Below are 22,118 nucleotides of genomic sequence, written 5' to 3' on the forward strand. Positions count from 1 at the left end.
CAATGCTTTGGATTCTATCAGCTAGCAGCGATACATCCGTTTTATTTGAAACTGAACATGTTCAACATGGCGGATGAGTAATATTATTTCATATTACCTTAATCTTTGGATTTCACATTTATAAACCGCCTTTTATGACAGCGCCGAAAGTCGTACGAATATAAAATTAAAGTAAATATTCAACATTTAGTTTGTTGTTAAAGATGAAACATATTTCTTCAGTTCAGAGCTCGCAGTAACTTTGGTCTAGAAAGATGTCGACTTTTTGGCTTACTCGAAATGGCCAAGAAAGCGCCACAAAAGTTGTTTCCCATGTGAAAGCTTGTGTGGGGAAGCTTTTGAGCGCGTGGCGCTCGATGAAATCGGTGGCCCCAACTTGGAATCAGTTGAGTTTTAAGCTTCGATGCGTTCGGTTCGCTATTCCCGATACCGCGTGATTCTGACAAAAAAAAACCCGGTTTGGTGCGCTCTAAACTCGTAACGATCCCAAAAAATACTGCGGTAATAATTCGGAGTGCCAAGTGCTCGGGCTTTTTGACCAAAACATAATTGTGAGAATTGAAAAACTTGCTCAGTGTCATTTTTGGATTTACGCATTCGGATTTGTACTGAACACACACATTTCTGGCGATCAAAAGGTATGTGTTTGACTTTTCTATTCCATATCTATCTTTAATGACTGGGTGGGCAACTTCCGTCCGATATCCGGCCCTCCTTTCTATTTGCCACTTTTCTATTTTCTAGGCCCACTTGCAGTTCAATGGATTTCCACAGGCACAAGTATTACTTAATTTCTTTGCTTAATCCGATTTGCGTGCATTGAACTTTTCATCTTTGGGTATTTTTCCCTCTTGATGTTGTAGTCGCTGTTATTGTTTGTTTTTTTATTTTTTTGTTTTTCGTGTTGGACTTTATTTTGCACCAACTTCTTGTGGTTTGTTCTCGTTGTTGCTGCTGCTGCTGCTGCGACTGTTGATTGTTGATTGTTTTTTGTTGCTCCATCTCAGACTGGCGAAGCAAACGGCTTGTTCTCATTTTATTTAATGAGTTCTCCGGTATTTGAGCCTTTGTTTTGCATTGTTCGAAACCCTGTTTGTTCAATAGGTTTAAAACGTTTCAGCGATTCAAGCCAAAGCGAAGTTATTAGCAAGTGAATTTGACTTTTATGGGGCATTCTGATACCGCTTAAGTGTTGAGAGAAAAAGTGTGTATATTTACATAGGTATTTGTTGTGTTTTTCTATATGAGACATTCTATACGTTCATTTTGAAAAATCTGGCTTGATATTTATCTGGTGATATTTATTTAAACAATTTTATAATGTTTTAAATAGAAAGGGTGGTCAAAAGTCTTTCGATAGAAGCAATATTCAAGCTTTTTAGTTCACAAGCAATATTCATATTTCACTTCTATTATGACAGTAAACCAAAAAACTTAAATAACTACATAACTACCAAGTAATAGCTCTCTTCCGATGGATTTCCTGGCTGACCACACAGCATGATGAACTCGTTAGCAAAATGAATAGCCAGTCAAACTCCAGCCAATCGCAGATCGATGTCAAAGTTCTGAGCCCGGCATGTGCGACCCACTTAGGCTGGTCCAGCATCCACCTGTTCGATCTCCCGGACAGTTGACCGGGCTCATTATGGCTCCCAGCTAGCGGTATTCGGTTTTCCCCTTGAAAGCGATGCCGACACCTGAAGATCGAAGACCTATAGGCAACCCATTTTGCGAAGCCGGAACACCAAACCCAAAGCCAAACCCAAACCCAAAGCCCAAACCCAAAACCAAAAACCCAATCGCCGCAAAAGCCACAAAGCGAATTCTGTGCAGAACAAAAGCCAAACGATCGGAGCCATTAAGCCTGGCCAAGAGTTTCCAGTTGGCCAAAAGTCATTAAAGACAAAAATCTATTGAAAACGGCAAACAACACGCCTTAAAAAAATACCTTGACTCTCGAAGAGGCGGTGTGGGGTACAAATATTTCTGCTGCTGCACAGGGGAGTTTTTCGTTTTCATGTTGGCCAGGTGGCATGGTGTGGTATAGATGTATAGATGTATGCCTGCCCATGTTAGCCATGTTAATTACGCGCTTATCAGTTCGTTACAAACGCTGCAGTTTCACTCTGCGCCAGAAGGAAAGAGTCCGGCACAACCCGCAATTACTTTTAGTGTCCAGCTCTTTGGCCAAGTCGAATTCCACCTGCGTTCTAATTTCTTTGCTCTCTTTTCGCTGCGATTAATCAAAATTGTATCTATCGGATGCAAGGCTTTTGCCTATCTATGTATACTAGTACATACTCGAGTACGTGTACTGTAATTACTGGATTCTGCATATGAGTACATAATGATAACCCTCGAAGCGATCCATTCGCGCTCCACGCCACTTGGCTCACTTTCTCCTCCTTTTCGCGGATGGGGCTTCAACTGGTGGGAGTGGCCACTCACCCGCCCCCTTCGATCGCCAATTCAATTTGACAATCTATAAAAATATTGATGATCATATTCAGATTGTATGAAAGCCAATGGGAGCTATGAGGAATGCAGGTAGAGATTGGTTTCCATGCTTCTCCACTTCCAGGCGACCACTTGAGGTGTGCATCCACTTTAATTAGGAAAACCATTAATATAGATCTAAAATAGAGTTTGGCTACTTCTTCATGTCAAAAGTTTTCTTTTTATATTTATGGGTATTTATGCAAAAAGCAACATAAAGTAAAGTGGTCATGAAGTGACAAGAATTTGCATTGGTGTATTTAAATAAAAAGCAGTAAAGAATCCAGAGCACCATGAATTTTAAATCGGCAAGTTCCTATGTGATATATTCCAAATAAATTAAGTAAATTGAAAAGTTTTACATTTGATCTGTTCTTTTGACTGCCATAAAGTATACGTAAGATAATGCTATAAAATGTTTTTATTTTGTGAGTTATTGAGATTTAATAAACTAGAGGCAATTTCATCATCCACATTGTGTCCGAAGAGTGCAACATTGCATTGCATAAACAAGTCACCTGCATAAGCATAAAGAAATCAATAAACTTGTCACCCAAAAAGGGAAAACTAAATGCACATTTTCCGCTTGCGTAATCCGCCGAAGAAGCCACCAAATATCGCACAAAAAATCACAGACAAAAAAAAACTGATTTGTGAACTTAGAAAAAAGGTATAGGTAAATACGAAATAATGGTTACTTTCTAATGCTGTTTCCTGATGTCCCATGGTTTTCCTAGGATTTCCTTTTTTTTTTTCTTCCGTTTTGTCGGTTTTGCCATGGACATTATCGCCCCGAAAACTGAAAACTAAAGACCGAAAACTCACTTGACAACCAGACGCCGCCCCTCCGCCCCTTTTTGCAGCATTGTCATTGAAGTCCGTCGACTCCGCGCAAACCAACTGCTGCATTTCCCACTCAAGACAACATTTCATAAAGTTTATTAAACTTTAACCAAATTGTTAAAGCGCCTCCCCTCCCCCCGCTCCGCATTCACTTTTAGTGCGGCGGCTGCTGCTGTAGGCGCTCCAAACGAGTCCGTCAACTTTGGCCAGCCTCGGACCAAAACAAACTGCCACATTGGCCGGAGTGGTTGGCTGGAACGCATTGGTAATGGTAATGGTAATGGCTCTAACCACTTGCTATCGGTAGGGGGTATTTCGTAGTTTTTAGTTTTCCTTGAAGTGGCAAACATTTTCCACAAACACTCCGCCACACTCCAATCATATTCGATTGCAGTCGCAGTCGGGCGGGATTATTTAGCATTCGTGTTCGTCGGCCGAGAATCGCAAATTAATTTTCAAATTGCGTTAGGTGTCAAAAAGTAAAATCTATTAAGCGATCACTTCCTCAGGAGCGAAAAACGCAATGGGGAAATGCATGCAAATCACAAATGCACTCTTATGCAATTAAACTGGAACCACATTTTGGTATTAGCTAAGGGGAAATATTATGCCGCTTTTTTAGGTATTTTGTAATCGGTGGTACATTCATTTAATATCGGTTACTTACTACGAAGATCTTATCTCCAGTGTTTCAGTAGAAATTATTCTTATAAAGGTATAACTACAAACCAAACTCTAGTTAACACTAAATGATGTGAAAGAAAATTGCATTGGTTACTTGCCAACCAATTGCCTTAATGCTAATTAACCTGACAAGCAGTTAAACTCCTGAATTGACAGTTAGGAAAGAAAGAAAGTTAAGAAAGAAATTTACCTAGAAGGAAAGTTTTTTTCATTTGAAAAACTCATTAGCAATTGAAATGAAATGTATACCCCTTATATTTCGAACCATTTGTTTCTATATGCTCCATAAAAAGAATAATAATATATATAATATTAAGCGCATATATTATTAAGCGCTGTGGAAATACACGAAAAAGGAGTACGTGTTCGGGAATAACTTATATTTTGCCTGGGTAGCCACATTAACCGCATTTTTCCATTCCGCCGGGCAAACGATATGTCACCACTTGACTAGCCGCCTTTTCCATTCCATTTCCCGCCCTTAACCACGAAGTTGCAGGCTTGCCTCTAATGCTGCACTTGCATTTGCATTTGCATTGAAAGTTGTTTTGGTTCGATTCCAATTGAAATTGAAAATTCCAGCAGGCAATCGCGTTTCTTTCAACTGCCTTGTCTGACTGGCAATGGATCGCAGGGAAAAAATTTACTGATTTGGTATTGAAATTGTTCACTTGCCGGCCAAACCTGATGACATTGAAGAAGTTAAGTAAAATGTCAGGGGTTAACAATGAGCTTTTGTGAAGTCTATGAGAGAAGTTACTTGTCACTAACTTTGGAAATTCATTTCAAAGTAAATAAAAGTAATGTAGATCACATCTTAATGTTAAGATTTTTATTCATTTCATTTTACCTCTTTTTTTGTTTTATCTGCAAAACAAGTACAGATTGCAGCAATTTACGCCAAATTTGCTATATTTATTTATTACCTCATTTCTGGCCACTGTAGTGCTGCCAGCTCTTTGCCTTCTCCGAACAAGTTTAACCATTAACCATTTCGATTGTGAGACTGAAAACCTTAGCTATATCTTCGTAACTCAGAGAGAAAAGAATGCGGCAATAAATGCCAGCAGCCAATAAACATAATTGCTCGACGGCTTTGCCAATCATTTCGTGGGCGTGTCTTTGTGTTTTTACTGCGAATTTCCATTGCAACGATTTATTTCATAGAAAATCAATTGAATGCGCAAAACATGCGGCCCAAACATTCATTAAAAAATGTTGGCCACAATTTGATTATGGAAGTGCAATTCCCGCCGTTTCCTCATCGAATCTCGTATGCAATCTACTCCCCACCCACTTTTTCCGACACGCGAAATAATAACACGCATATCGACCCAATTTTCAATACTATCTTTTATTTTATTTCGATTTGCTCTCCGTTGAAACAAGTTTTCGACTTGATCCAATGACCTCAAAGCGAACGAATTCAAATTGAGCGGGCCAGCAAAGTGTGCAGAGTGTGGCTAAGTAAAAAAGTTCACACCTAAAAGGCTTTGCTGCAAAAAAGTAAAAAGCTACGATTTTTATTTGGGCCAAAATGCAGGTGAATAGCCGGCGAATAAGCTCCATTTCAATCACTCCACCTTAGTTTCTGTTTCAATTCGGTTTTCTGTTCAGTTTTCAGCTTTACCTTGCCCAGCCCAGCAAATCGACTTTTGTGCCCATTTTCAATGCAAATCGCATTAAGGCAAATGTTGCAAACGGCATCCAGCAGCCAACAGCTTTTGCACACACGCCACAGGTAATTTGTAACAATTTCTTAATGACCAAAGCAGCAGAGAGGCACAAACAAAAAAGCGAGCAAACAAGCCTCGAAAACGGTGAAATGAACTGAAATTAAATGTTATTGATAGCCAAGTTGCGGCCAAGTCTGCAGACATGCATGCATAACCCAATTGGGAAGATGAAATGGTTTGCAAAGCAACTTTTAAAAGGTAACAACGGTTGGTTTTTAACAAATTTGCAAACAAAATAAATGATTGATACAGTTTCAAAAACAAAGTACAAAGCAACTTTTAAAAGGTAACAACGGTTGGTTTTTAAAAAATTTGCCAACAACATAAATGGTTGATACAATTTCAAAAACAAAGTCTTCATCAGACAATTTAAAGCACTTCAAATGCCATATACTTTGCATTGCAGAATACAATTTGTTTTAATTTAAAGTAAAATCTTCAAAAGAGGAAGCTTATTATTATAGCTAAACTGTGCTTAGCCTGTCATACGTGCAATAAATATGGATACTGCACCACACCATTATTACCTGATTAGTGTGGAACTTATTTCATTTTGTCTGCAGTTTGCGTCAATACCATGCATCGGGCCAAGTCAGCTGTTTGGACTTAATTGCCTTTCGGTTTTATTAAGTGGCTAATAAGAGTGTCTATATTGGCAGCATCTATGGCTCTGTGAAACTGCTAATACTTATTACGATCAATTCGCGTGGCTAATTGCCATGGACTTTCGACTGATGAAGTTTGGACGATCTCCGTTCGTTGGCTTTATGGGGTTTTCATTTAGCATACTGCCCACAATCTCCTGCCAAATAAATCGCATCGTTTTGGCCAATCTGAAAGTGAAAGAGAGACTGTTTAACTTTTTCAGGCTTATGCGTTTGCCAAATAATGCTTTTTTGTTTAAGAATAGTTTATGCTTTTAAAGAGTTATTATCTGGCACTTTCAGATGAAAGAAAAGTTGAGCTGACAAACTTTCTCAAGCCATTCGTGGGAAAATTTATATCATTTAGATTTGAAACTACAAAATATATGCAAAATTAAACCATTTTTCTTATTATACGTATATATTTTGATTTATTTCTCGTTAACATTCAATTGGTCATTAATGAACTTATTATTTCTGTTTCATTACAGGTTTGTAAATCACTTTTTTTGTCTTGGATGAGCTAAGCTCGCGATTTCTCGGCGCAATTTCTATTTTTAATCGAGGCTCAAGTATGTACACATGTGGGTAGGGATCCTAATGCAAATGAGCATCGACAACAAGCAAACGAATCAAAAATGCTAATTACGCAGGTAGAAATCAAAGTTCGGCTAGCAAATGAGAAAAGGAAAGCCAAAAAAAAATGGCAAAGTCTTCGGGCCATCGGGACTGCCAATCAATGTGACTATTTGCCTAATGGAAATTGAATTTTTGGCCATTGCAGACGGATTGAGATTTATGCCAAATGTCTGCGAGCTTTCAAGTTCAATGCAATGGGAAATTTCAATTAACGACAAAAAAAGAAAGAAAATAAATAACCAAAAAATAGAAATTGGCCACTTGAAAGCGACTCACCGCCGTGGGCACACAAAAAATACAGAGGAAGCGACTGATGACCAGATACAAAGATATATACTTGTATATATATAGCTACATAGCTACAAAGATACAACGAGCGGTCTTGTCAACCAACCTACGCTTTTTCTGCACTTGACCGGCTAATGGCCTTTTTGCGTTTCATTGAGCCAAACAAACTTGAAAAAAGGGGAAAGAGAAGAAACTGTCCAGCATCTGGGCTTTTCACAATTTGGCAGCTTGTTGAAAGTGAAATGTGTGAAAATGGCTAATTAAATGCACGAATGCCCCGCAACAAGTACATCATCATCTTCTTCTGCTCTTGGGCTTGGGATAATGTGATTTGATTTGACTAGCTCACGTAGCGGGGTTTCATTATATGGCTAATTATGAAATTTCAGTCTGTGCAGCATTTCTTGTATTTTGTTTTTTGTTTCGCCGCCTTTTTAGTTTGGAGAGCAAGTCATTTCCGTCGGTTTATTGAGTGATTTTTACGACTGCCGATCCCCGAAAAAACCAAAACTTGAAAGCGCCATTTGTTTACTTCTGTTTCATACTCACTTTTCTTATTCTGCCAGTGGATCAACAGAAATGTTTAATAACGCTCAGCACGTAGCTTTAATTACGCTTCAGGTTTGTTGCCTGAGTCTTTTGTTTTACGACTAATTTAAGCCGCAAATGTTTATCATAAAACTGGTCGACTATAATTGGGTTTATGGTTTTGATTTAATGCCCTTTTCATTTGATACACAAACCTACATATTTTCGAAATGCTAAGAAAGGGCCATAAAAACATGAACAAATGGTGTTAGAATGGTAATCTTTCTTGTGCTATTATAAACGCTTTCTTTATGCAATAATCTGTAAATATACCGGATTTCGCAATAAGTGGATTCCCTCTTACAAAATTAAATGGCGAATTCAGTTCGTAATTTATGCAAATCTCTTGAACTCAAGCCTGAACCGTTGAACTCCAATAGAAAGAATAATCTGAATAGAAATCCAAACCTTCGAAAAGTTTTCAATAATCAAATTGACAGATTGGCAGTCGGCAAGAAAGGGAGAAATTCTGTGAATGCCAAATGCAAATCTCAATTTGCATAATGTAATTTTAGCGAAAATTATAGATTCTGTAACAGGTTATTCACAATCGCTGGAATGCAAGCACAAACAAAAGCAAGCCAGCAAAAATACAAATCAATTCTAGCACAGATCTAAAACAGGTTTTTTTTCCTAATCAAAACTGTGTCAAATCTTCGAGAATGCGCCGCAGAATTACTCAGATATTTCAAACTGCAACAACAAAAACATTTGCTTTAATCAGTTGTCTCGAATGGCAAATCGAATATTTCAGTGGCTTCTCGGTTTTTTTCTTCTTTAGACATTCTCAAAACTAATTGGGCCTCCGACTGCATAAATAAACGCGGAGCGGTCGTTTAGGTTCATTGACTTGGATCTTAATGCGATTTCATGGTTCGGGGTTTATAACTGTGCCACCTTTCTGAAGTCGATTAACTTTAGTAACGTGGATTTCAGAAAAGTATCAACTGCCCGCAGTGGGAAAGTTTCAGGTGAAAGGGCGGTCAGAATCTTTTTCATTGGATTTTATCAAATGTATTATGCAAATATCACATCGCTTTAATTGCAACCTTGAATCCCACGGACTTTATTTGTTTGGCAAAGCAAGTAAATCACTTTAAATAAATAAATATTTCAAAAATATAAATCTTTGCTTATGCAGCGGATTCATTATTTTTTAGACAAATATTTATTTGGGTTTGCCTGGGATTATTTGAATATACTAGAGAACAATTCCCCAAAAAGCTGCAATTTGCGTATATTTATTCAAGTAATGAGCGAATCGTTTGTGGCGTGACAAACTCATGGGGCTCGGTTAGCTCTGGAGTTTATAATGGAATATATAAATTTTAGTCATGAAATGGTACTGACAGATTCTGCTTATATTGCTGTTGTTCTCAGTCAACTGATCTTTGTTATTTGGGCTTGTTGTGGCGTTGTTGCGGTTAGTGCGGTTGGTGGAGTTGCACTGTTGAAAATAAAAGTGAGCGCCGTCTGCTTATAGGCTTTGGATTGTGGTTTGCCATCTACGTAGCTGAGTTTGTAGCTGACAGATATTCAATCTTCATCTTTGCCATCGAATCGTTCCATCAAACGTGTTTTATTGTATGAGATACTTGCGCTATTTTCTGCGTCTTGTCTTCTCATCTCAAGTGGGTTCTGATCCCCCCGGCACCCGCTTCTCCACTATCTACATACATACCTCGTATTTATGGTCGTATTGGGTATGGGTCTGGGCCTGGGCAGTCACGACATCTGAACAAGCAGCCCCATATTGCCGACGACGACAGCTCAAGGTCGCATTCCTTGCAGGTGACGGAGTCTCGAGTCGTTTGGCGATTTGTTTCACTTCGGCACTCCATGTCTGCGGGTCTCTCAGGTCTTAGGACTTCGCTCTGAGTATCTCTATTTCGATGATGGCTGAGTGGGCGGACAAATGAGTTTTGGTTTCGGCTACCGACCCGCTGCTCAAGCCATGAAATCCCATGACAAGTGCTTGGGAATCAATCAAATGTTGGCTGCATTCGTTTGGCGCACGTGGAAGTACTTAACTTGGCTTATTTCCCTTTGTGGATTTAATAGAACACAGATTTGGAAAAATGTATTTCACCTAGTGCTATTTTATGTCTCCCTTTCTTTGGATACCCGCCATTCACACATTCTCTATATGGATTATTAACACGAAACCATACGATTTTCTATGGAATTTTCCTTCATTCAATCTGATGTGGGAGTTGATCGTACAGACAGTTCCTGTTCAGCGATGTAGGCATTGCCATTAAACGCTCCCAGAGAAAAAGCGAAGACAAACTAGAGTCGGCACTTTGAGATTCCATCTGCACCTAATTTATGATGGGGAGAGCTTCTTTTTTCCCCGCCAGCAATGGCAATAAACAGGAGATGCCAGTACGTGAGCAGTACGGCTAAATGAAGTCGCGACCGTTCAGAGAAGAAGAAATCTACACATGTCTGCAGTATGCAGTATTATGTGGGGGATGGCTGGTGGAGCTCCAAGTTGGGTGTGTCCACGGATCAGCCTCCAGGCGGGGGAATCTCGCAGAGAAGCGGAGCTCAGTGGGTTAATGGAACAGCTAAGTGAGAGGGAACAGAAGTAGTACGCGCTAAATGAGGATCTTCTAAAGTTAAATAGCTGATAAGTACTTCAAATGTGGATATGTACTTTTTAGTCTTTAATAATAATGTAGAAATCCTCAATCGGAGAACCATTACTATTACTCAAAGTATCATTACTTTAACTTAATTTAATTTGACTACAAGCTGAGCTTTCCTCATTAAGCAGCATTTGCAAAGTGTTGTAGCGGTTAAAAGTTAATTGGAAAAAGCGAATGATTTTGGGTGGGTTCCAGCCAGCGGGAGTTGGCCAGGTTAAGCTGGTGCGGCAGGGGCATTGAGGTGCCTCTGTTGAGGGCGAGTTGAAGCATGGACCACATCTCTTTATGGCAGGCAAGTGTCAGTCGAGATGTTTGCCAGTCGTCGGCTTCTCCTGTGCGTTGGAATCGCTTGGCCACGGCTCGGATTTGGTTCAGTTTTGGTCTTGGTTCGACAGCCCAGACAGTAAAAAAATAACTTAAACTTTTACTTTCACTGCCAATTTGACTGAACGAACAGGCCTCGTCTCTCAATTTGCATGGCATGTGGACTGGGTGAGATGAGGGGGGCAACAAATGAGGTACCCTATGGTATGGTGTGGTATGGTGTATGGTATGGTATGTTATAGTATGTTATGGTATGGCTGAACAATGTTATTGTGTGCTGTATCTAAGACTTATTTGCAAATGTATCTGGCGGCAATTTAGCGCGCAGATACGAGTGTGCATCTCGAGGGCCCCTTCGCCCAGTGCATTGTCTTCGGTATTCAGTCGTCAGTCTTCAGTCCTCAGTCCTCAGTCTTGAGTCTTGAGTCTTTAGTTTAATTTCATTTTCACAACAGCACCGGCAAATAACATCTTGGGTTCACCTCTGCCCAAGTGTTCAGCACACGTGTATATTCATTCACATGTGCTGCAATTTGATCGTCACGTCGAGATTTCAGCCACAGCAGGCAGCAAATGTTAATGATGAGCATTTGATAATAGCGTTCGGGTTCGCGAACCAATCTTCTTCTCTTCTCCGGCTTAACTGATGTTGGACATGCTGCTTTAAGTTGTTTACCCGATTATTCGCATGTATTGCGACTGTCAGTCGGAAAATGGAAATGGTCGTTGACTGCTCATCAGCTCTTCGATTCGGCGAAAGTTTTTCCAAGTTATTTAAGATCGTAGGAAAAGGGGATGCATTTGGTATCGATGAGAGTGCTGCCCACACAAATGAAAAAAGTTCGATTTTACATTCAAAGATGCATAAGCGAGGATTTACAGAAATCAATTTGAAGCTAGTTAGTTTAGATCAGAAAAGGAATGACGCAAATGAAAACAATGCAAGAAGATAGTTATTAATTGTATGAATGCAATTCAACCTCACAATAAAGTCAAAGTTAAGGCGCCAATTAAAAGCCAATAATCATACAGTGGGGTAATAGCAATTAGCAATGTTATTTTCGTTTTTCTCGGGCTAAGTAAGTTGGCTGGCAATTCTGGCCTTGTTCTTAATAGACAAGCGTTGTTTTTGCATATACTCGTATATTTTCATGGCAGATGCATAATTAAGTCGTCGTCCACGGTGCTGTGATATCGGGTTCCACTGCTGACCACAGTGACGATGCTAACCTTGCATAAAAAGAATGCAGCTGCGAAGTTCGTTGCCTAAGTCTTTCGTATGCGGGCAGCTCGGAATTCTAATCAAGGCCGTAGGGCGTGGCCCTGGCAGACATCACGTAGACGAAAGCCTAACGAAATCGAAAAAAAAAACAAAGCTAACTTTCTTTCTGTTACTCTCACTTTGGTAGCTTATCTGGAATGTGTTTATCTTGCATCTGCATAAATATGGAGATGCGACATCGAGCATTTCGTAAGATTTAAATGCGTTTTGGGCCATGTTTTCATTTTCATTCGGCCGTGTTTATGTTGGAAATCTTCCGATCGGTTCAACAGATCGGAGTTAAAGACGCGTGTGCCTACGTAATCGTCGTGACACGTCTTTTGGCCAGGTGAAAGACCCCAAGATACGAAAGTCACCCGCGGCGGAGTGCTGACATATTGATGCTGCCTCTTCCGTGGCAATATGATGGCGCACAATAACAGAATTCGACTTGAATGGTGTGTGTCACACTCTTGATTCCACAATTAAGTTGGTAAAAGTCAACAATCTGAGCTGATATACGAAGTGAGTTGAAGATACGAGTGCCTCTGTGAATAGAAACAATGATGGATGGGGAAATAAGATGAGGATGGGAGATCTAGTCCGAAATGATAATAATTACATATGGGAAGTTGTAATCAAGACACACTTCGGATGAAAATAACTAGGAAAAAGTCTTTACATGCGCAAAAAATGTATGGTATTTAGCGCTTTAAATCTGTAATAACACAAATAAGTGGCGAAATACAGATATTACTTCGTTAATTTAATGATTTGCGTAATAATTCTTTTATTTGCAATAAAATGTAATTTTAGATATGAACATAAAATGTAGTAAATCCAGATCGACATACTACAATTAGCCGCACAAGCTTCGCTGTAAGAAAATCAAAATCAAATTAAGATTCCGACCAAAACTTCGCCTCGGCCTCAGGCTGCGCCGGCAGGCAATAAATTTGATATTCAAAGTAAATTTTCAATTTCGACGCGAATAGATATTTCCATAAATAAACCGCATAAATCAGAGCTGCGATCGCAGAGCTGACGTAGCTCAAAACCCAGCTCCGCTCGGCTCAGCTCATTAGTAATCAAAAGCTGTGCAGCACTGCGCCAGACTTGAGAATATAATGCCGATGATCTGGGGGAATCGCAGAAGTGGAGAATAGGAGGCGAACTCTGAGACACGGCTATTGAATTCTGGCCGAGAGCAGCGACTTGCACAAATTGTTGCACAAGCCGCATGGCAGCGATTCGTGGGCTGTAAGTGGCTGCTTGCCACTGGAGCGATGTCGCCAACGCATCCAAGTGGCCTCCGGCGCCGTTTCGTCTATCCATCACTTGAAGGAAAAATGTTGGGAAATTTGTAATCATTTTTTTAATAATATCTTAAATAATCCATTGCTGCGCTTGTCTGTATACTGAAAAATCTATTTGAAATCATAATAACACTTTCTATGTGGTTGCTTTAAAGAAATAAAGCTTTTGTGATACTAATCAATTATTTATGTATATAGATATTATATTTGGCTCAGTGTACTCTCTGGGGACCGATAGTCAAGACTCTCCAGACCACCGAGCACAGAACCCCGGTTACCTCGTTGACTTGGCCTTAATGGCCATTCGCTTGTGTTGTGCTCTGTGTCAATTTAAATATTTTAGCCATTTCATTTTGTGCCGCTGACCGGCAAAAACAAAAACCCTCAAGTGTCGCTTGTCGAACGGAAAAAAAGTCTTCAAAAATTTCTACTATTTTGCATTTGAGCGGTGATCATTGTTTCAGTAGTTTACAACATTTTTTACGCTGTTCGCTGGCAGTGTTGAAGTTAAGTGGATTTCTTCAGATAAAAACATCAAAAGTAAAGTTCAAATAGTTTTAATTATTTTGCAGAAAGAGTGTTGAATATATATGGTGGTTATGACTGATATTGTTAGTTAAGATTGATTGGTAGTAAAAAAATAATAAACCATAGAACAAATAAACAAGTTATAAAGGTTTTATATAGCATATTTGATGTATTTTCGATTGTAAATATGTAGATACCAACTGATTCATTTAACACCTTAGCTTTGTAAAGCTATAATTATTATTAATTAATTAGCAAAACTATCAAATGCTACACATGGCTTCAAAAGTAAGCAAATACCAGTTCCAGTAACTTCTGAGACCAACAAATATGTGGAATATGTTGGACATTGGGAAAAACGTGTTACATTCATTAACAATACAGTAGCAAATAAATACGAGTACAAAAGCTGAGTACATTTTTGGAAAGTTTGTAAATATTAGCTGTTTAATCCGCTTATTTAGCTGGGTTTGTTTGAGGACTTTTTGACCTTGATCTTGGTTCCGCCCACCGATGACTTTTTGCGGCCATTTAATTTGGCCTTGTTGGAGGACAAAACGGCCGGTTTGGGCTTCACTACCCTGGCCTCAACCCGAATGTACAGATCGTAGTTGAAGTCGCCGCAAGTCTTGCCTGAATGAGATACATGGATTAAATAAGGGTTATAGCTATGTAATACCTATATTACCACAACACATTTCCTCGCCGCAGGACTCGCAGGTCATCAGTCGAGTTTCCACAATTCCGGACTTATTCTTGATTTTCTTGACACAATTGTTGAGGGCAAACTCCCGGCGATCGCGTGCCTCGGTTTTCAGCTCCAACTTTCCCATCTCCACCATGCGGCTGAAGTACTCCTCCTCCTGTTTGTTCTTGGGCCGCAGCGTGGTTAGCATCTTCCAGTCGATGGGCACCGCACACAGCTCCATCAGCACCACATCCTTCATCTCACTGGGCACCGGATCCGCATAGGTGTACATCGCCTCGCGCTCTCCGTTGGCCCTCAGCAGCTTACGCATCTCCTTCTTGGGCATCTTGAAGGCGTAGTCCTTCTCGCGGATCTTTATCTCCTCGGCGCGCACCTTCACCGGTCGCATCTTGTAGTCGGGCACCTTCTCCAGCAGCCGCTTGAACTCCTCGACGGTCTGGATATTGCTGCGACTGAGGTCCAGGACGGGCACCACCGTCTTCTTTTTGGACAGCAGGTCGTCTAGTTTGCTCATGATTGCGTATTACAGCTTTTGGGTTTAGTAAACTAATATTTAATTAACTAAAATATAAATTATTCTTTTAAGATTTTGAATATTTATGTACTTGTTTCGCCGCTTAAGCAAAAACCTCTTATCCCTTGAGAAATCCTTTGGGAGCCATCGATTAAACATTGCCGGTTGCCAAGCAAACTTAACCCATTTCCATGCCAGCTGACTGACTAAACTTCCGATTCTCTCCTTTGCAGATCCACGAACATCTTTATTCACGTGCCGAAGTTACAAGTTGTTGATAAGTCACTGGGTAAACAACAAACACGACCCGAAGACCCAAGAAACCCGTCGAGAAACCGAAACAAATAAACCCAAACCCAAACCCAAACTGAAAGAGCAAAACTCTTGGCTGGCATTTCATTTGGTTGGATCGCGTTACGTGGTGCGGTTGGTGTTTCGTCTGCCCGCCAAAAAGAAAGTCACGACACAAAAACGAGATTTCCAAGATTCTGCAACGAAAGTCAAAGTTACAAGTTTACTCCAAATTCGAGTCTTTCGGCCCGGTTCAACGTCTTTGCAACACATTTTCGGCGTCTCCCCACCGTGTGTGCCACTTTAGAAAGTGAAAATCGACTGCAGTCCGCAACATTGTCTGAGTTCGAATCTGAATCTCTCAACCCATCGGCGGTTGCAGTTGAAAGTGAATTTTTTCGGGCTGCAAGTGATTTTCGTGGTTCGATTTTTGGACTTTCGGGCGCTCAATTCATCACAATCGATCGGTAGCCCGGGGTTTTTGGGCTACTTGAATCCACTTCACATCCATCGACAGGAGGGCCCGGCAGATCAGAGAGGCAGCAATGGAGGCCGAGGAAGTTACAAAACTCGTCGATGGCGTGTACCGGGTAAGTTTTTCAATCATCATTACAGCATTCGCTATTTGTTTTATTAATTAAAGCACTCTGTGCGTGGTTAATTGCCAAGGAAAATGACCGCTACTGAGAATAGAGATATTATTTTGTAGATTTCTGTCAACTTCATTAAATAAATGGGATAGAAAGAGTTAAAATCTCATATATAATATAGATTCTCTTATATAAAAAATAACCAAATAGCGCTAAAACTCATTTCTTGAAAAGATTCTTTAATGCGTATGCCAATTACCTACGCATCTATTATCTATTAATTCATTTGGGGGTCACATCCAAACTTATGCAACCCGACTGACACCTTAGTACTAACGCAGCTCTGGCATGAAGGCCATTTCTATTAGCCACATGAGACTAACTCAGTGTTACACTCATAACGATGTTTATGTTTTGGAAAACAATTTATAACTTTAAACGTTTGCCTTTTGTAAACTAAATTTATCGCCACACGCGATCGCCATAAGCGGCAGCAAATGAAAGCAACCCAAAATTAATCTACAAAATGAAAACAAAAAGCCGTGACTTGAAAGTATCTCTTGGATACCCTTGAAATATTACGAGTATATACAAAGATTATGCACTCAAATATCTACTAGAAAGATTTCAAGAGTTTTTAAAGTGCTAGGATCTGAGACTTTATTGGTATACTCAGGGTAACGAATTTGAGCTTAAGCCATGACTACCACTCGTAAAGGGTGCTTAAATCATAACCAGAAATGGACAACCGCAAATATTTGTAGATAAAAATGGCAAGCAGCATTTGAAAGTGAAGTTTTTCTTGTCGGCTCGGCGGGGCTGCTGTAAATTCGTAGCCAAATTTGGTCACGACATACGGTGGCTGTGTAGTGCCTTTCGGCATACATTTTTGGCCATATATACATATCTACAGCCGTATGGCCAACCGAGCAAACGAGTTCAATTGGGGGTTTGATTTGTTTGCTTGCGAATCAACTGAAAATGCACCGAAAATCCTCCCAAGTCGACGACAGACGCGATGACTCCGCCTCGAGAGTTTGGCAAGTTTTGGCTTCTCTTTTTCTTGTGTTTTTTTTTGGTTTTTTGGTTTTTGCATCGGTTGCATCTGCCCCGCAGTTGAGGTGTATTGCACATTTCGCGCATCTATTTCATTATGTAACTTGCAGTCTGTGTTTTTTTTGTTTTGTTTTCTTTCTAGCAAAACTAGCTGTTGCTGTTTTCTGCGGTTTTTTGCCGCCTGAAATTGCGGAAATTTTGTTTTTGGCCCGTTTCCTTGGCTTGTTGCACATGGCTGAATTTTCGCGACCACCATTTGCATTTTTCCCCAGCCTTGTTTTTTTTATATTTTCGCACTGTTATTGTCTATTTGTGACAGCATCGCAGCCGTGTAATGTGAATCGAGTAAATAGGTGCCGCTGGCTGCTTTTAATTAGTAGGCTTGCAGCCACTTGACAAACGAAAGACTCAGGAAACGAACTTGCTCTGTCAATGGCAGGAAAAAATCGGAATTGGAATCGGAATCTCAATGGCCGCGCATCAATCAACTAAAGTCACTTCCTCAACACAAACCCGTACATACCAGACTATGACTTAATTCCCGGTGATTTATGCGCAATTGTCTTGGCTGCTCTGGCTGAACTGGTCTTTCAATCGATTTAATATATCAACATTTGATTTTCACATTTTTTACTGTTTTAGTGCATTTATTGTGCCTCGTTTGTCTTAATGGATCGCCTGCCTTTCGGTCTGGGAGTGTGTGAATTAACTTCTGGTTTGGTCTGCGCAAGTTCTTGAACGGGTCTTAATTAATTCGATGCCATTCGGTTTTCGCCTGGCTATTCTAGACTCATTAGCAGACCGCTTATGCTTATCGTTATATAAAATCGTTTTTTGGCCTTTCTAAAATTGACACACTTAACCGTTTTAAGTTGGTTTCTCACATGCGGGTATGCAAATGGAGCAGAATAGTTTGCTTTTACAGAACAATGCTTTTATTTCAGTGTATTTGATCTGTATATTGAAGGGTTATTCTCCCCTTATAAAAGTTCTGAGTACAGGAACACAAAGCTTGTTAAAAACTGAAAATTATATGTTTCAACTTGCGTTTATAATTTATCGCTGTCTTCAATGCATTGTTATGTTCAAAATGATTAATAAGCTCTCTCATGTATTTAAATCCTTATATAATTCACCAGCTTCATTGTAATTTATAAAACTTGTTTAATTTTTTGCCAACACCCGTAATAAATCTTGTGCTCCGTTCAGCCATAAATCTTGAATGGCAATCGAGTAAGTTGGTTGAGAAATGTACTCAAGAGTTGATTGCTAAAGCCGCTTTCACTTTCCCTTTTAGATAAATTATTCTTTGGACACAGAAAACACTCTTGAACTAACATTTTAAAACATGACTAATAGAAAAGAGTTTCTACGAAAGAATCCCACACACAGAACTCCTCGTAAATCCCCAAACACAAACTCGTTTTTCTACGTAAATTCACATTATTTTTTCGAGTGAATAAAACCGCAAGTTGGGGCTGTCAAGTCGATGTTCAAAACGCATTTCATTCAAACAGCTGCCGGCGCATTTGCCAGTGGCGATGAATGCCTTCGGATTGTTTGTCATTCGCTTAGATTTATGGCACATTCCCCGCAACATAAATCGAAACTGAAGCCGCTGCAAGAGCCTGCTGCCATGATGATCGGATCAGAATGACATCCAGCTGACCACACAAAAGCCAACCTGCTGGGGGGCAATACAAAAAAAAGGGGCAGGCGAACGGGTAAGGAGGCGAAGCCCCTCAAGAGCTTGGCACCCAGCCCCACTATGGTGCACACATGTACATATGTACATGTGGTGGGACGAAGGTGTCCGATGTGGCCAAGCTGAAGCTCCGGCAAGAAATGCAGAAACAAATTAAAATTGCAGCCACCTAATGCCCACAGACAGTTGGCGGGGCATGGGGCTTGGATTGGAGCTGTGAAAAGTGGTGGCAAGTGTGCACTTCGGTCCGGAGAATGGCCAACTGGGAACTGCAAACTGGGAACTGGGAACTGGGAGAAGGGGAACTATTCACTGCAGCTGATTGCCTAGATGCTTAAAAGGCATTTCTAAGGCTGCTGCTGCTGTTGCATTAGGAACGATGTCACCTGGTGTGGATTCAGGCGGGGATCGGGGGCCAACTGTGTGATATGACCATGGCAAATGGAACTGGGTTAACGTCCGACTCGTCGGAAAGAAGCCCTATCAAAACCATTTCTCAGGCACCTTAGCTAAAGGCATTGTTTTGGTTCTTTTAAAACGGCTAAATGAAATAGATTTAAACAATTGAGATACATAGTTGTAGGATATCTTATTTAAATTAATTTTTTAGAAAGCTTTTTTTCAATAAAGGGTTCAATCCGCTTTTTACAAGATTTCAAATATTATTTTCGCTAAGTTTCAAAACCCAACCTATGTCAACACTTACATTTTCCCTTGTTCTGCACTTACCACTTGACATGTCCTTCTGCCATATATCTGTTCCAATCACCAAGGACATCTAGTCTTCTTTCAGCTGGAATTACATTTTCATTTGAGCTGTTTTTCCGAGTGCCTGGGAAGAAGTCACGCAAGCGAGAATTACGTTCGTTTAGCATTTTTCACGCACTTTGCGTTCATCTGTCGGTGGCGTGGAGGGCTTTCAATGGGAGGGGGTGAGGTGGGCAGGATTACCTACGATGGGGTTACCACTCCCCGAAACGAGCAGCTAACTCCCCGAAAGAAGAGGGCGTGACTGGTTGCGCCTTGACGCCTTCGTTGAGGTTTTGTCAACAGTTGACTTGGCTTGCCTGGCAAACCTGTTGCGTGTTGCTCTTTGCATTTGTTGGTTTCTAATTGGCATAATTGCGGTTTACTGTTGTTGTTGCCTCGGCCGGAGCTGCATTCTCGCATGCTCTGAAGTGGGTGTGTCGCTTGCTGGCTTGGTCGTTGAATTATGGCCTAACCCGAAAGAGGCTCTCCACGAATCCCCCCATTTCCCTGATCCGCACTATTAGTCAGAAACTGGAAAAAAAAACTGTGCAGTAAAAGCTAGAAAGCTACATAAAATATGCAGTTATGTTAAAAATGCAGCACTTTAAACAGCTGGCAATATATAACTTAAAAATCAAATAGTTTTTGAAATTAATCACCCATTTTCCGTTTATACGTCATTTTTTGCAATATATTTTTGTTAGCTATGCCAGTTTTCTCTCCGTGTACCGCCCAACATTCCGCCTCGTTGGCGTTGCTGAGCACCAGGGAGACTTTCGTGTTATGCTTCGCATTTAGTATCTGTTTTAATTAAGAAAATTATACATGTGTGGCGCTCAACGCTGGCGATTTATGTTAAGCGACGATTAAAGACCAAGTCACTTGGGTTTGGGCCTGAAATTTCCACAGGGTATTCGGAGCTGAGTACTGGGTACTGTAAACTGTAAACTGGGCAACCAGCGACTACCTCAATTATTTTTGGGTTAAGTGTTTTTCGGTGGGTCGCAGATTCGCGGGCGTGATAACCGATTGCGTCAGCTTTGGGCCAAGAGTGGGTGAGCAAGGAGAAATGTTAATTGCTGGATCGAACGAGTCGGAATTTGTTAAGCAGTTGGGCCAATTAGACAGCCTGATAGCCATCGCATTTAAAGGCAACCTGATTTGTACTTTGGCGATTTATTTGCGAGCTATACAAGGTTTAAGACAAGTGAAATAGCAGTGCAAAGAGTTGGAATATACCTTTAAAGAAAATTTAATCCTTAACACCATTCATAAATTCAGATAGGTGTTAAACATCTTAAGTAAACATACTTAAAAATCACAAAACGAAAATAATAGCTTGTTGTTATTGACTTCTTTTTATTACTATAAATACTTTGCTTTGCTCACTGATTTTAAAAGCTGTTGTCAAATTTTCATTCAAGGGTATAATCATTTTACGAAACCCTAAGGTAAATCCCAATTAAATATCAACAAAATCAATTCGAAAACATTGATTGCATTAACCACAAAATGTGCTCACCACAAATTGTAGAAAAACGAAACAATTAACATTGATAAACCCATAAACGTTGAGCCCCCAAGCACTTGAAAAACGCACTTGAATCCACGAAATTGCTTGGCTATCTGTACGTGTTATTAAGGTATCCGTATCAAAGTATCAAAATTAAACAAACTGCGCGGAGGTCAGCAAAGTCAAGTGCACTTGGGTAAAGTAAACATTAGAAGATACAGCCAAATGCAACCTCACGTGCAGCAGATATCTGTATCATCGAGCTAAGACTTAAACTAATTCAGCCGGCTAGTAGATCATAAAAGCAAACACTCGAGCAAGTTGAATCGCTCGAAGCAGACGACCTTGCAGTTAAGCATCTGAATATCTAAGTATCTAAGTATCTGAGCGAGCTCAGTTGCTGGCTCGAAACGTTCCCATGCCTTGCTGCCACATTTGTAGCCAATAAATTTGAAAAAGTAAATATGTCGAGGCGTAAACATTTGGCAATAAACAAATGACAAACATGGCACAAGCGAAGCGAATTGTTCCGCACAGAATGCGTTGTTTACATATGGGTTTTTGGCATTTTGTTGCTAATTACTTGGGGGCCATGGAATTCGGTAGTCAATGGACGGCGGAAGTGACTTCAAAGTATTTCTTAAAGTATCACGAGAACAACCATCAATTATACTTATCCGCAGCGTTGGATAGTTCCTAACAAACATTTAGAAACGAGTGACTTTCGAACAATGCGAACGCTTTGTGCCCGCGAAGAATTCAAAATTTTGGGCTTTGTATTTCTTTGGGCTTGCGTGTTAAGTGTTCGGCATTGTCTACTCAACTTTTGGCCAAGCCCAGGACCAAAGTGTTTCTTTGTCATTATTTACGGTCTTTTATGGTGCCAACAGACCGGTGATGTCAACTTCCCTGCCACATGACAATCCATTCACGTCATCCCGTCGTTGTAACGCAGCTTCATCCCAAAGCTGAATCGCGAATTGTAAATC

General features: G+C 40.3%; 2 protein-coding genes across 5 annotated transcripts in view; one reads left to right on the top strand and one right to left on the bottom strand.

Annotated features, from left to right (window-relative positions):
- The first annotated feature begins 402 nt into the window (after positions 1 to 402).
- The window catches only part of LOC122616890 (brain-specific angiogenesis inhibitor 1-associated protein 2), a 28,268-nt gene continuing 6,552 nt past the window's right edge, over positions 403 to 22,118 (top strand). For all 4 annotated transcript variants that reach the window (XR_006325922.1, XR_006325923.1, XM_043792475.1 and 1 more), the window contains exons 1-2: positions 403 to 638; positions 15,458 to 16,105. Coding sequence is in view for 2 of the 4 variants with exons in the window: in XM_043792475.1 (XP_043648410.1) it covers positions 16,061 to 16,105 (45 nt within the window). In the remaining 2 variants the exon portion in view is untranslated. The remainder of the gene's footprint in view (positions 639 to 15,457; positions 16,106 to 22,118) is intronic.
- LOC122616892 lies at positions 14,462 to 15,224 on the bottom strand. Its single transcript, XM_043792478.1, has 2 exons — positions 14,690 to 15,224; positions 14,462 to 14,634 (listed from the first exon to the last, which is right to left on the bottom strand). Exons 1-2 carry the CDS (start codon positions 15,222 to 15,224, stop codon positions 14,462 to 14,464), a joined length of 708 nt encoding a protein of 235 aa, XP_043648413.1.

Source organism: Drosophila teissieri, chromosome 3L (genome assembly GCF_016746235.2).
Source record: "Drosophila teissieri strain GT53w chromosome 3L, Prin_Dtei_1.1, whole genome shotgun sequence".
Lineage (NCBI taxonomy): Eukaryota > Metazoa > Arthropoda > Insecta > Diptera > Drosophilidae > Drosophila > Drosophila teissieri.

Coding starts and splice junctions, on each gene's coding strand:
- LOC122616892 (XM_043792478.1), bottom strand. CDS start 15,224: ATGAGCAAACTAGACGACCTGCTGTCCAAAAAGAAGACGGTGGTGCCC. Junction 14,635..14,689: donor CGGCGAGGAAATGTGTTGTG/GTAATATAGGTA, acceptor TATCTCATTCAG/GCAAGACTTGCGGCGACTTC.